The following is a 13,936-nucleotide window of genomic DNA, read 5'->3' as shown; positions in this document are numbered from 1 at the left end:
TGCGCTGTCTTGCCTGCACAGCGTGGATAGTATTCTTCTCTGGTAACCTGATCAGGATTCTGCGCTGTCTTGCCTGCACAGCGTGGATAGTATTCTTCTCTGGTAACCTGATCAGGATTCGGGTGGGGTATTTGACTGATCTGATACTGAATTAGGGATGATGTGTAGGGCTTTTCATCCAAAGTTTGCTCAAGATGGACGGCTTTTCGCTTCTTTCAACTGTGATAAGTCAAAGTGGCCAGGTCGTACCGTAAGATGCTCATGTAACTGTGATGTGAACTGTGATCCTTCCAGTAGAACTCCTGACAGTGGATCTCAATCATGCCCAAACCGTTGAGTTGTCTGTAACTTATATGAGTTGTCTGTAACTTATGTTTGTATCGATTGCCTTTGCTGGGAAGGAAGAAGGCTGAGAGATTGTTGTCTCCCTTTTTTGTAGTTTCTTCCACAATTGTGAATCTTGTTTTGTGGAGTGTACGGACATTCCTTCCAATAAATGTTGAAATTTCTCTTTAATGGAGAACTTGGACACATTTAGTTCATAATGAAAACGTTTGCAGAATATTTAGGCATACTGTACTTACAGCACAAAGGATTGACTTCACAACAGAAGCACAACCCTTTTTGGAAAATGTTCATTGCTTGAAATTGCTTGTTCAGACTGGAATGATCCTTAACCATCCATTACATCAATCTACAATAGCAAAACCATGAGAGTATGTGAAACTCACTTGAATCGGAACACAGAGAAAGACCATGAAGAAAGAGCTAAGCATGAGAGAAACAAGAAGAACGAACACAAGAGATCAATGACTGCTTTCCATGGAAGCTTGGTGGGTTTATTGGTGTGTCTCTGATTCTGATGGCTTTATTAGTGTACATGGTTTCATAGGATGAAAGTTTTGAAATGGAAACTTATGTATTCATGAAGAATCCTTAAGAAGTTCACAAGGCACAAACTGTTTCTTGCTCTATGCCAATGTTGTCTAAGTCGACAGTCAAAGAGAACAAATTTTGATTTAGATTAAGAAATGGGTTTGTACATATGAAAATAAATTAATTGATTCACAAATAAAGTGAATAAACAGTATGACTATATGCTTCTTTCTCTACTCTTCTTTCCATTCTTCTACAGATTAGATGGCTTAAAGCTTGCAGACTAATCAAATCGAAGTCCAGAGTCTATGGTGAGCTTGCACAATTGGTTTTTCAACATGCCTAGTCTTTCTACAGCACGCCTAAATGAAAACGTGGCTGTTTCCCTCAATGATCATCTCATGTTACAACACTCTGGCTTGTTCTGTCTTAAGAGCTTGTCCCATAAGCATATCATCTGTCTAGGCGACTGGTAATGAGCTGTGTAGTAGTTCTCAACACAACCAAACTGACAAAATCTGAGACTGTGTCTGTAGTCCACTGGGTTTGATGTGTTTTTGAAATGCTCCACCCACATTCCCACACTCACATCCTCCATCTTGAACAGCTGGTGTATGCAACAATATTAGATAAGTCAAAAAGAGATGTGATACAATTAGTTATGATTCTCTCTCTTCTGCTTACCCGTAATCTGTGTCTCTCAAACTCTTCCACGATGAAGCGTGCAATGTCAGAAGACAGAACATATCCAGGTCCATTTGCATAGGGCGGATAGTCCTCCTCTGGCCATTCCTGATATATAACAAAACACTCAACACCATTTTACTACAACATGTAACACAGAGATGGAGTGTGTGATGCAGAAGAATGTATATACCTCGTATGTGACTGCCCATTTACCTCCACGGAGAGGTTTGTGGTAATAGTTCATGTTACCAATGTACAAACTTCTACCTTCGGGTACTTTCTTTACCTCGTTGATCACTGCGCCAAGTTTTACAAATGTATCATCGTCACACTTCATTATGTACTTTGCAGAGTATGCAAGAGCCTGCACCAATCAACTCCTCATCAGAAACATTTCATCAAGAACGATTATGAGGAAGCATCTAATAACTCACTCCGTGTTCACATATGGCAACAGTTTTCAGCACGACAAGATCATAGCTATCCATGTAAGGAACAAGTACAATGTCCCCAAAGTACTCTGCTTCTTTCTTCAGTTCCACATTCACCTCCTTCCTCCCATGCTGGTGAAATGCACATCACAGATACAAATAAGCCTTCATAACTTAACACGATATGAACAAATGTAAAAAAACACACTTACGAGTGCCACAAAGAAACGAGCAACAACTTTTGAAGATGTAATAAGAACATGCTGCATCCACGACTTCCTCACAGCCATCCTTTCTCCGAAATGATTGCCTGCAGAAAGAATGCCAATAAAAAGCTCCACAGGCCCATCGGGAACCAAAGGCGCCTGCCATCTCTTTGACAACTCGAGGTGCCTTTGGGGAGCAAAGCTGGGATGTGATGTTGGCAGAGAGGCAACAACAACAGAGTGGACATCAATGTCTCCGTTCACGGTAAGCCCCGTTGCATCCTCTAGTGTGAAACCCTAACAGAACAAACCAACTCAATGCCATTATATCTGAACACAATCATGTAGATATATATGTATACTCACAGTGCGATAAGGAAAGGAAGTAACATGCTGTCCATCAACGTTAATATGGTAACCTTCTAAACCAGCGCTAAGAGTGAGAACAAAGAGCTTCTCTTCGACAAAAGGAAACGGCCATTCTACTTTGACTCTCTTCCTCCGTCCTATAAGTCTATTCAACCACCATCTCGCTCTCGACCCTTCTGAGTAGTTATCATCATCACGGATCCACTTCTCACACTTCACATGACTATCAACTGCAAAACAACACTAACCTATTAATCATTTGCTAATAAGAGATTATACACTTAAACTAAACTAAACACTCACCAGTCTCCTCTTCATCTCTTGACCTCCATCCTTCACACCGTTGCGAAGATCCCCACTGCATTCTATAACAAGTGTTCTGCTCAATCACCGGCTTACGGCTCCAATCACCTTTAAGCCTCGGGTTAAAATGCAAGATCCGAGGAGGATCCTCTCCATCAACGGTCTTCAAACCTTGAAGCTCAATCACAAACTGAGAAACCAACTTAGACCCATCACCTTCCTTGGGATGACCTTTCCTCGGCCTACCCACCAAAGTCACATGCGACCCCAACGTCAAACCACAGGGGAGCTCCATCAGCTGATTCTCCCGGGTCATAAACTCCGACCCGGTTAACGAAACAGAGTGTGGACACGTGTCGGATTTGTTCTTCTCAGGCTTCTCCACAGACTTCTCAAGCCTCCCTGACTCGAGCTCCTTCCACAGCTTCCTACCTAGCTGCCACGCCTCCTTAGCCGACTTGTGAAGCTCCACTGACCCGTCTTTGCTACTCGGGTCGAACGTTTCCGAATCGAATCGAAGGCTTGAGAGAAGGCCTCGGTGATGTTCGCGTACCGTCCGGTTCAGGGTCGGTTTAGACGATGGTGGGTTAGGGATTGTTTCGAATTGGGGCTCTTGCTGCTCTGTTTCGAGCTTCTCGAGCCTTGAGAGAGAATCGATGGAGGCGGAGCTGCTGGTGGAGGACCAGGATTTGAACACGAGAGGTATCTCGACGGTGACCATTAGGAGATAGAGACACCCTATTGCGATGATTACGCGGAAAGGTCTCTGCTTCCATAGTGACGAGAAGAGATCGAGTTTGTCGATTTTTTCGGCTTTTGATGATTTGGGTTTCTTCATTTCCTTGGGATCCAAGCAAATGAAATAGAAAGAAGCTAACTTTGAATGGAGAGGGATCCGAGAGTGGTAGAAAGTTCGTAGCTTTGTTCGTAGAGTAATAATGAATAAAGAGAAGAAAAAATAAGCAGAGACGATGATGATGATGACGAGAGATGGAGGAGGAGAAAAGGAGATCTTGATTCCTTTTTTAAGGCGTATGTTAGTAGAATTATTAATCAATTTCCCTTTTTCAAATTTAAATATCTTAAACTTTTTATATTTATTTATCTTAATTAAATAGCCTTTTCAGCAACGTTATAGCATCTATAATTGTTGTGTATAATACAAATTCTGAAATCTATATTATACAAATTGTCGTGACTTTTTCATCCTCTCTCTTCTGACCTCCAACTTCTCTCATCAAAATAGAAGACCTTCGTATAAACAGTGTTCGGTCACGCCACCGGTTACCATCTTTAGTTTTTGTCTTTTTGTTGTAAATATTCTCTTCCGGTTAGCGGATCTTGCTTTCACTAGGTGATTTTGAAGTTTTCTCTGTGGCGATTTTTTGTGTTTTCAATCTCTAACAAAGCAAAACTTCATGGTTTTACGCTTGTTTCTTCGATGGATTTTGATGTTCTATATAATCCTCCTCCAAAGACAACGGCTTGAGCGAAAGATAAGAGTTAAGGGGAGTTCATAAATGTGTCCACAAAAAAGATGATGCAGATCGCCGTTTTGTGACGGAGTTGCATCTCAAACTTTCCATTCTCCGCGGTGGCGCGTATAGGCGCATGTCTTTGGTGATCATACAATAATAGGTGAAGACACGTGGCTGGGATATTTCTGTAATAGACGCGTGGAATGTCTGGTACATATCCAAAGAGTCTCGATGTAAAATCAAGTAAACTGGGCTTCATATTTGTTTACTTGTTAGTCGAGTTTCTTTATGTAATTGAAGCCATGTTCGTTTCTTAGACACCGCGGCAAAGATGAGCGTCTAAAAAATAACAAACGATTGAGAGAAATAACGACATGACAATTGCCGCCGTAACTGACGCTAAAGCTCTTTCATCCATTTTAATGGTCGCCGTAAAAAACAGCGACTTCGTTACTGCCAGCGGCGGCAATTGTTCCGTGTATAATTGAGTCGCAACATCTTCGCACAAGCTGTTTTTAATGAATTGCTGACGTGGCCTTTGATATTTTTGATCGCACGTTATTGACGCCGCGTCTAATAAACGAACAGGGCTTGAGTCTTACGTAACTCTCCTCTGTAATGCCCATTTAGACTCTCTCGTAAAAAGAGAATGTCTGACAAAAAAAATATATTATACAGATAGATGATAGAGATTCTTCCAAATTTCAAGGACGTGAATTTTATAAATCGAATTTATGTTTCATGTGACACGTGTGATATAAACCCATAAGAGTATTTTATTGAGGATATTTCAACGAACTTAATAGAATAGTAAAAGTAAATGAAATGGATTTTTTTTTCAAATAAAAACTCGTAAATTAAGATTTTTTCTGCTATACTTGACTTTGTTTCAGTGATTGATGTTTTACTTTGCGAATCAATGTTTTATATTTGGTAACAAATGTTTATTTTTGAAATGACATAAAACGGAAAATCTCCCATATATGTTGAGATTTTTATTGTGAAAAAAAAAACAAATAAAAAGACAGCTCATTTATTCATTTTTAAGGCAAACTCATACCAGATTACATTTTTTCAGTGGAAACACATAAACATATGTTTAATTAGCTAACTTAGTCCTGAGCATGTTGATTGTTTTACCATCAGTCTTGAAAATCTTCTTCAAAACAAAGTCTGGAATCGCTGGTTTCGCAAGAAACAAAGTGTGCGGCACAAGCACCTCGCTAGGCCACTCACTAGCCACCACAGTCAAAAGCCGAGCTTCCGTTTTCCCAACGTTCATCTCGTAGTGTATGAGCCCCGGAGGAATCACAAACATGTCACCAGGACCAGCAACCTTCGAGTACAACGTGTAGTTATTCGTCAAGAACCCAATCAAGACCAAGCCTTCGACCACGACCCCTGCCTCGGTCACACCAGGGTGGGAGTGAGGCGGGTTAGCTACTCCTGCGGCCACTGCAACGTTGTACATTGATATTCCCATCGTGTTTAATCCTGGAAACGTCATGAGGTTTGCTCTATTAGCGGCTACACCTTTAGGGTTTGAAGTGTTTAGCGGAGTGCTTAAGCCGGAGTAGAAGAAGTCTTCAGAGGTGACTTGTGACTTGCATGGGTAGCCAGTGTTGGATGGGGTAGCTTGGAGGTCAGCTACACAGAAGTCTTGTAAGGGGTTATTGTAGCCGGAGAGGGCTGGGTTGGTGAAGAGAGTGATGCAGAGTGCAAAGAGGACTGAAACTCTATAGATAAAAGTAGTTATTGCTAGGGAGTTATGATGAAGATAAGTCACCATGGTTACTGTTGATTATATAGCCTCAGGAATTTGGTATTTCTTGGACTGACCTTATAACGAGATAGAATAAGATAAGATTGGTTTAAGGCAAACACATGAAAGATTGAAACTTTATGAATGTTGGGTTCGTATTGGTGTAATATTTCTGTGGTTTTCATTTAGGTTTAAGTAAGTCAGGTTTAATTGTCTTGATGTACACGCAATCACAAATAGACTAAAAGAAAGACCAATCAAACCTATATTCCCTAACGAAATAATTGCTGTATTGTTTGGTTATAATAACGTAACTAATTAAATAGTTTCAGTTCGATAATTTTTTGTTTCTGCAATCCATCTTCAAGGATTGGTTTCATGAAGGAAGACTTTGTTTGCCACGAAAGTTAATGTTATCAAAGTGTTGGTGGGTCTAGTAGTAATGTAAGAAGTTGGTTCGGTTGTATCTCGGGTTCAAACCTATATTGATACGTTACTTTTTATATTGAAATTTTCAAAACTAATTTCAGACACTATGAATCTAAAGTGAAGAATTTTCAGGGTAATTAAAAAGATTAGGCTTTAGCGATCAGTTTTCTTTAAATTTTTAAATATATTTAAGAAAGTCACATATAAACTCAACAAACAAAATTGTGTTTTAACCAATGAGGTCCAAATATTTATTCAATGGAGCAAATCTGAAACATTTTAGCGACTAAGAATAAGAGAAATGTTTTGAATTTAAGACAAGGCGTTGGAAGCTTGCGTGTTCTCTAAGAAACAACAAAAGATGTATTACAAGTTCATGATTCTGAAGGCATAGCAACAAAACTACGAAGCATGTGCAAATTTTGAGTTATGTGCAATAGAATTGCTTCACCTTCACTAACATCTAAAACATCAGCAATATGTTTCAGCAGTTCACCATTTGATTGAAGAGCACTTAGCCTCTCTGTGATCTCTGAAAGCTCCTTTACTATACCTTCTTTGCTTTCAGCTCCTTTCATTTGCCCTAAGAATCTCGATTCTTCGGATTTACAAGACCCAGTTTGATCAATGTTTGCTCCATTGTCCTCATGATTTGAATAACAAACTACACTGGCACTGCCGTGTTCCTCAAGAAGCTCTTCTCTCACATCATCTTTATCCGTTAAACATCCATATCTCTCTCTGTAAGCCTCAAGTTCATCTTCAAGCTCCTTCATATCCTCTTCCCTCTTTGCCAATTCACTACTCAGAGACTGCAAAGCTTCTTGGTCATACTCTGCTTGTTCATCCATCATTCTCTGGCACTGCAAAGCCTCCATTTGAACAGCGGCTTTTTCGGCTTGTAGCTTTGTAATCATAGCCATAGCGTTGTTGGCTGCAACAGCTGAAGCACTTCTCTCTTCATCTAACTCCATATACAAATGCATCAGTGACTTCTTGTCCAAGCGAGCCTCTTTCTTGAGCTGATTAAGGATAGATTCACCGTCTGAATCAGCCAAGTCAGAAGTATTCTCTGTCTTATCCAAAGGAAGTTTTCTAAGAGGAGTCCCAAAGAACTTGCTACCTCCTCTTACAACACTCGGTGTTATGTCCACATCCAAAACCCTAAACTCAGATTCATTCTCAGATAGCTTGTTGTAGGGAACCCTAGGAGAAGGAGCAGGAGCAAGGAAAGAACCGTTGTTCTTCAATAAATCTCCGCAACAAGAGCAATGTTGTTTCAAGCTAATGTTGTTTGTCTTGTAATCCACCAGGTTTGTTGATGTCTGAACAAGGTTATCGTCTTTCTTGAGCGCCAAGGCAAGCTCTCTTTGGTCATCAATGAGAAGCTCAAGATCTTTATGCAAGATCCCAATGAGAGACTTATACGTGTCACAGTCAGATTCCTTCTGGGTGGCGAAAGAGAGAAGACAGCCTTCACACATATGTTTGATCTCAGAGAGTTTCTTGTGGACATGGCAATAAGCAAGGGAAGAGACTTTCTTCTTGTGAGAGTCGCAGATTGAGTCGTTGTAATAGAAATGAGGGTTTCTAGGGACAAGAACGTGGTCGATTCTGGTGCAGAGGAGGCAAGGAGTGTTGAGCTCGAAGAATCTTGCGTATTGGTTTGATAAGAAGGCGAGAGCCCCGTCTATGAAGAGGATGGTGATGAGAGTCAATTCAAGAAGGGTGTAGATGAGGAGCTGAGGGAAAGATCCGAGTTCTTGTTCAACAAAATTCTTGAAAGAACGTTTAAGCATGGTGACTTGTAAAAGAAGAAACAAGAACAAGAAGAAACAGAGCAATTGTATAATCATGTTAGATCAAATTGGCCAAAAGATCAACAAAAGAACATAGATCAGGATCTCTCTCTCTCTCTCACACTCTTGTGAGTTATGTGTTATGATTGTGTTTCTATTTATAGGTTTGGGGAAGTCTAAAACGGCCTAAATTAGTCAAAAAACAAAGGATAATATTTGGAATTGAAAAAATTTAGAGACAACAGATAGACAAAAAAAAAACACAAATGGGATTTGAGTAAATCTTTCCAGCTTAGACGTGAGGAGAACTTTGTCGTTGACGCTTAAACTGAATACCACCTTGCACGACCGAAACAAAGAACATGCCAACACACACATGACATCTACATATCTATATGATGTTGTTTGATTGGTTGATTAATCAATGGGAATTATGTTCTGTGATTGGAAGACGGTTGCTTGCAAAACAGGTTTTGTACCTAATCATAAAAGATAAATGACATTATTCTACCAATACTACAACATCCTCCTCAGATATATCTTACTATATAAAGTAAATATAATAATAAGTTTTGATAGATCCACACGAGTGTCTAGACAGTATTACAACAACCTTCCAACGTGGAAGGATTAAAAAAAAGATGATGATGAAACTCTAGAAACCCACTTAGTCCTATTCTCAAAAACTTAGCCAAATACATAAACTTAATTGTAGCAAAAACTTAGTAAGTGAAACCAGTTGAGTAGCTTAGCCAAAAGATCTGAGCACAATGTTCTGAATCCACCGCTCTGTTGAGCATGATTATTGGGGGTTCTTAGAGTGGAATTCTTAGCGGAATATAAGAATCCGTCGGGGGTTCTTAGAGTGGAGTTCTTAGCGGAATATAAGAACCGGTTCTTAACTTTTTTAGTTAAAAGTTAAGAGACAGATTCTTATATTTTGTTAAGAACCCCACCCTAAGAACCTCCAATAATCATGGTCTTACACAAATTGTTTTAAAGTGAAAGGTTTCTTAATATGGGGATATATTTGTTTTTATCTTAGTGACTGTGGCGGCTTTACTTGAGGATGAGCCAGGGCCGTGCCTGAGTAAAAGCCAATCAAGCATATGCTTGGGGCCTTGAAAAATTATATAAATATTAGGGGCCAAATCCTAACAGAAATAACTAAGTGGCTAGGTTGGTAATGTACTTATTAGAAGTATATAAGGTGCCCAGTTCGATTCTTCACCTAAACATTTTAAATTCTCATAGTTTTGGGGGGGCCAAATTAATAATTGGGCTTTAGGGCCTAAAATTCTCAGGCACGGCCATGGGATGAGCTCACCCTTTGTACTGCATCTTTCTTCTTATGAAACACAAGTGAAATCGTGCATGGCATTGAAGATCATGTACATATAGTTCGACGTTTACTTTTTTTTAATTTACACGTATACTTTTGTTTTTAGAAAAACAGTCATAAGATGAGAGAATCAGGATCTAAAAACTTGCATATATCAAAACATAACAACATCTTGGCTAATTGTAGTGTATTACTGAAAACAAAAGAAAGGAGTGGGAGAAAATACTCAAAGCTGCTCAATCATGAGCCCTAAGATTCTAGTTTCATTCGCTTGGAAGATGGAGTGTCATCATCCACAGAGGAAACATAATCATGAGACGATGATGATGAATCAGTGTTGTTTTGTAGGATTCTGTTAGGATAAGAGTGTTTGGCTTTATCTTCTTCTTGAGGTTCACCACTTCTCATTATAAGTTCTGTTAACCGCTTCACGTCTGCTAACTTCACCGGTTTTAGCAGGAAATCCTCTGCTCCCTCTGTCATACATCTACAAAAAAAAATACCCAAAATCAGATTACATAATAGTTGAGATTAATTGTTTCAGTTTGAACGATACTAATAACAATCACTTACTGTTCAATACGAGGTTGTATATTCTCAGAGGACATTATGACTACTGGTATCTCCCTAAATGCAGATGACTCCTGGTAATAAAATTAAACAACTTTGTTTCTGTGTAACTAAGCTTCATTCAAAAACCAAAACAAAAAACTCATAAATGAAAAGTTCTATGTAAAAAAGAAAGGTAAACTGACTTTGATCTTCTTGAGTAGTTCATATCCTGTTAGTCCTGGCATAGAGTAATCTGTCACTATCAAGTTCACCTTCAAATCCTGTTTTATCAAAATTTAGCACAACTTTTCATATAGACTGCATCAAAAGAAAATCTTGATGATACACAAAGTCTAATGTTCGAGAAACTGACAACAAATCTTAGGTTTCTTGGGAGCCAAACCAGAAGAGAAAACAAGTCAAGTTTTCAAATTTTTTTTTTTTTTTTCGCAAGAAGGCTTTGAAGAAAGGAACAGTACCTTAAGAGCAGAAGATCCATTGTCTCCATCTAGGCCAAGGTACTGAAGAGCCCTTGTCCCACTCTCGACAGTCGTCACTGTATTTAGTAAACAAACCCCACAATCAAGAGACCAAAGCAAAGAGGAGCAAAAGAAACAGAATGAGAAACGGTTTTGCCTTATTATTTATTACCTTTACAAGCAGAGATCCTAAGCAACCTCTCTATCACCTTACGGTCAACAAAATTATCATCAACAGCGAGAACATGCAACTCCTGGGAGGAAGAAGAAGAAGAAGAAGAAGATAAATCTCCCACTGCCATTGTTCTCTCTTGTGAAACTGAAAGTAGAATGAAGAAGAGGGATGTTAGATATATAACGTCAAAGAAGGACACAAACATCAATGTGAGGGAAGACGATGAGTTGGATAAATAAGAGAGAGAGAAGAGAAGGGATGGTGGTGTGATATAAACACAGAGAAGAGAATCTGGAGGATCGGATCTTTTAGAGAGGAAATCAAATCTATATCGATAAATGATGTGTTTATGTCTTGTCAGATAACGTAACATTGTTGTGTCTTCAGTCTTCACGGTCATTATCTTTTGAGGGTCCCAATCTCTTTTGATTTTACAATCCTTTGTCTGCTCTCTTTTCACTCTTATCTGACAATGACAACTCTCCTCTGTAGATTTTTATTAGTCCTAGTAATCACAGTAACTACTGTCTATTAATGTTGATAGTAATGTGTTTATGTCTTGATCCTCCTTGAATAGGAGTTGGTGGCCTTTAATTCACCATGCTCAAAACATTCATGTCATTTTCTTTAGAGACATTGACAATGCCGTCTCAAATTGTTTTTTAGACCTTGTTTAGAAAAATATAAATGGTGCATTTAATGAAGTAATGATGTAATTTTTAAAAGTTAACAGTACTATCTTTATATATTTAGTGTTTCTTTTGAAGTTACAAGCATTAAATCTCAAAGTATACCTATAAAATTTTTAAAATGTAACTTTAAACTATACACTATCTTAAAAGAAAAATCTAAATTTTAGACGCGGACTATATGCTCTTCGACCGTTTGACTTGCATATGCTAAAAACAGCTATGGACATTGATACACTAGAGCTTCATGGGAAAAGACACAAGTGCTTTATTATCATATATCATGGGCCAAAATCCAGTGCATTTACAGTAGCTGTGACTCAGTATATATGGTGGAATCTGGTACAAATTTAAACAAAAGATTCATGTGAAATAATTCTCAAATACTTGCTTTTGTGATTTCTCCAGTGAACACTGAATCTCAGGGACATGATGGTATATGGATCCTCAAGGTTGGTTTCCTTTCTTGAGTTATAAGATGATCTCGTCTTGAACACTGACGTTGAGTGTCTTGTTTGGAAGAACAATACTGCTGGTCACCACAACCTCGTCTTCAACTGCAACCGAGTCTCCTGAAATCCATTTATGTTTCAGATTACCTTTATGTCTATAAGTAGAAGGAGAGACTCTTTAAGGAAGTGAATATAAAAAAAACTTTACCGAGAATAGTAACTCCTAGTTTGGAGTTGTAGACTCCCTCAGCCTGTGATCAACAAAGTATAAGTTCAGGTTCATGATTGTGTAGGAAACAAGAAAGAAACATTTAAAGGTCAGACTCTTAAGAGATGAGGAGAAGAGAGAAACATGCCTGGACACGGGACCATCTCCCTATAGAAGATTTCCACCCAACAATTGCGTTAGTCACCACTGCATTTTCCTATGCAAGCAAAACAGTCACTAAAGAGAGTCGATCACAAGAGAAAACTTTGCTCGTTTTTCTCTTTAAGTCTCTGATATAGGAAAACATACCATGATCTCAACGTTGTCAAGGATGATACAGCTGATGAGCCTGACACCAGGCCCAACACGAGCATTTGCAGAGATTGATACGTTGGGACCAATCTGTTAATAGAGCAAACAGAATGTCTTTGTGATAAAAGTAAGAAGTTGCTTCAACAAGGGACACAACCAGAGGGAACTTACCTTTGCAGTTGGGTGTATTTTTGCAGAAGGATGTATGTAAACATCACCAATCACTATTGCGCTCTTTGTTCCATCACCACTAGCCAACACTTGCGGAGATGTCAACCGGAACTGAGAAAGATAGAGTCCCGAGCACCTCAGCGACATCCTGCTCAAAAGTCAACCAATAGGTAAGAGACGTAAACAATTGATAACCTGTTTCAGCTGTAAGAAATGAGATAAGGCAAAAGGCATACCCAGGAGATTTGATTTGTTCCCAGAAATCCAAAGTCTCGTAAGTATATAACTGCTTCTTCCCAGCTAGAGGTGAAAGTATGTCTTGATCCAGTCTTACAAAATCTGCTGGGATCCTATTTTAAAAAAAGGGTGAAAAACATATCAATCTTAAGAAGATTCAGTTCAAAGGCTATGAAGATACAGGCAGACAAACCTTGTTGCCGGTTGAAGAGCTTCAAAGCTGGAAACACGTCTCAGAATTGCTAAGACAAAAGAAAAAGGGAACAAGAATGAGAGGGACTTTGAAGATGTATAATAATAAGAGAAGAAAGCATATACACTATGTTTTAAGATCTTTGTTACTTGCTTTTACCTGTATCTTTCCTTTGAAAGGAAACATCTCTTATGGCAGTGAAAATGTCAGGTGTAAATACATAAACACCGCAGTTAATACGGTCACTGACCTGTGTTTCAAAAAAAACAAGTTAGAATCAAATCTTGGGGATGTTAAGGAGCTGATTATCATCTCAGTGATATGTACATACAAAAGTTTCGGGTTTCTCGGTGTAATGAAGCAGTTCATTAGTAACAGGATCTGCAACCAGTTCTCCAAATTGGTTTGCTGATTCAGGAGAGACCTAAACAACCAAAACTCAGAAATCAAACTTTGATAACATCAACCAGAAACAAAAACAAGACTAATCTTTGTAGAAGCCGGAAAACCGGACTGACATAAACGATAGAATAAAAGCGATTTTAAGGAAATAAACGAATGTAAAAGACGAATACAAGAACGATAAGAAATCGTATTCGCAAAGAGACATGGAGTCGAGATATGATCTCTTTCCTTAACTCAAAATATTCGCTCCGTTAGTGAGACGGGACTGTACGAATATAGAGTCCCAGGATACAACCATGGCAGACGAATCACGCCTCACTCGTGATCGCCCTATCGAACTATAAACTCTACGAAACACTCTCTAGACTTACGTTGAGGGAT

General features: G+C 38.9%; 5 protein-coding genes across 7 annotated transcripts in view; all 5 read right to left on the bottom strand.

The window, feature by feature from the left end:
- Window positions 1–1,003: 1,003 nt before the first annotated feature.
- Window positions 1,004–3,893, bottom strand: LOC106300965 (probable beta-1,3-galactosyltransferase 18). The gene is made up of 7 exons (XM_013737260.1): window positions 2,873–3,893; window positions 2,567–2,799; window positions 2,207–2,497; window positions 1,998–2,126; window positions 1,754–1,927; window positions 1,561–1,668; window positions 1,004–1,483 (listed from the first exon to the last, which is right to left on the bottom strand). The coding sequence occupies exons 1-7, from the start codon at window positions 3,708–3,710 to the stop codon at window positions 1,271–1,273; spliced, it is 1,986 nt and encodes a 661-aa protein (XP_013592714.1). The 5' UTR covers window positions 3,711–3,893; the 3' UTR covers window positions 1,004–1,270.
- Window positions 3,894–5,384: 1,491 nt separating this feature from the next.
- LOC106297877 (germin-like protein subfamily T member 3) lies at window positions 5,385–6,139 on the bottom strand. The gene has a single exon (XM_013734026.1). The coding sequence runs from the start codon at window positions 6,137–6,139 to the stop codon at window positions 5,450–5,452; it is 690 nt and encodes a 229-aa protein (XP_013589480.1). The 3' UTR covers window positions 5,385–5,449.
- A 776-nt stretch (window positions 6,140–6,915) lies between these two features.
- On the bottom strand, window positions 6,916–8,397 carry LOC106298522 (probable myosin-binding protein 6). The gene has a single exon (XM_013734659.1). The coding sequence runs from the start codon at window positions 8,395–8,397 to the stop codon at window positions 6,916–6,918; it is 1,482 nt and encodes a 493-aa protein (XP_013590113.1).
- Window positions 8,398–9,812: 1,415 nt separating this feature from the next.
- On the bottom strand, window positions 9,813–11,230 carry LOC106298524 (two-component response regulator ARR15-like). The gene is made up of 5 exons (XM_013734660.1): window positions 10,886–11,230; window positions 10,714–10,790; window positions 10,438–10,515; window positions 10,256–10,326; window positions 9,813–10,169 (listed from the first exon to the last, which is right to left on the bottom strand). Exons 1-5 carry the CDS (start codon window positions 11,091–11,093, stop codon window positions 9,932–9,934), a joined length of 672 nt encoding a protein of 223 aa, XP_013590114.1. The 5' UTR covers window positions 11,094–11,230; the 3' UTR covers window positions 9,813–9,931.
- A 591-nt stretch (window positions 11,231–11,821) lies between these two features.
- The window catches only part of LOC106300126 (mannose-1-phosphate guanyltransferase alpha-like), an 8,191-nt gene continuing 6,076 nt past the window's right edge, over window positions 11,822–13,936 (bottom strand). For 2 of the 3 annotated variants that reach the window (XM_013736204.1, XM_013736205.1), the window contains exons 8-16: window positions 13,482–13,574; window positions 13,310–13,400; window positions 13,151–13,199; window positions 12,957–13,070; window positions 12,721–12,868; window positions 12,547–12,639; window positions 12,386–12,454; window positions 12,238–12,280; window positions 11,822–12,149 (exon numbers count right to left, since the gene is read on the bottom strand). In XM_013736204.1, the coding sequence (XP_013591658.1) occupies window positions 12,049–12,149; window positions 12,238–12,280; window positions 12,386–12,454; window positions 12,547–12,639; window positions 12,721–12,868; window positions 12,957–13,070; window positions 13,151–13,199; window positions 13,310–13,400; window positions 13,482–13,574 (801 nt within the window). In that variant the 3' untranslated portion in view covers window positions 11,822–12,048. Of the gene's footprint in view, window positions 12,150–12,237; window positions 12,281–12,381; window positions 12,455–12,546; window positions 12,640–12,720; window positions 12,869–12,956; window positions 13,071–13,150; window positions 13,200–13,309; window positions 13,401–13,481; window positions 13,575–13,936 lie in introns of all 3 variants that reach the window. The other variant, XM_013736206.1, reaches the window with a different exon arrangement.

The sequence above is a fragment of the Brassica oleracea genome, chromosome C6 (assembly GCF_000695525.1).
Source record: "Brassica oleracea var. oleracea cultivar TO1000 chromosome C6, BOL, whole genome shotgun sequence".
In the NCBI taxonomy this organism is placed as follows: Eukaryota; Viridiplantae; Streptophyta; class Magnoliopsida; order Brassicales; family Brassicaceae; genus Brassica; species Brassica oleracea.
This window is presented reverse-complemented; position numbering and strand designations above follow the sequence as displayed.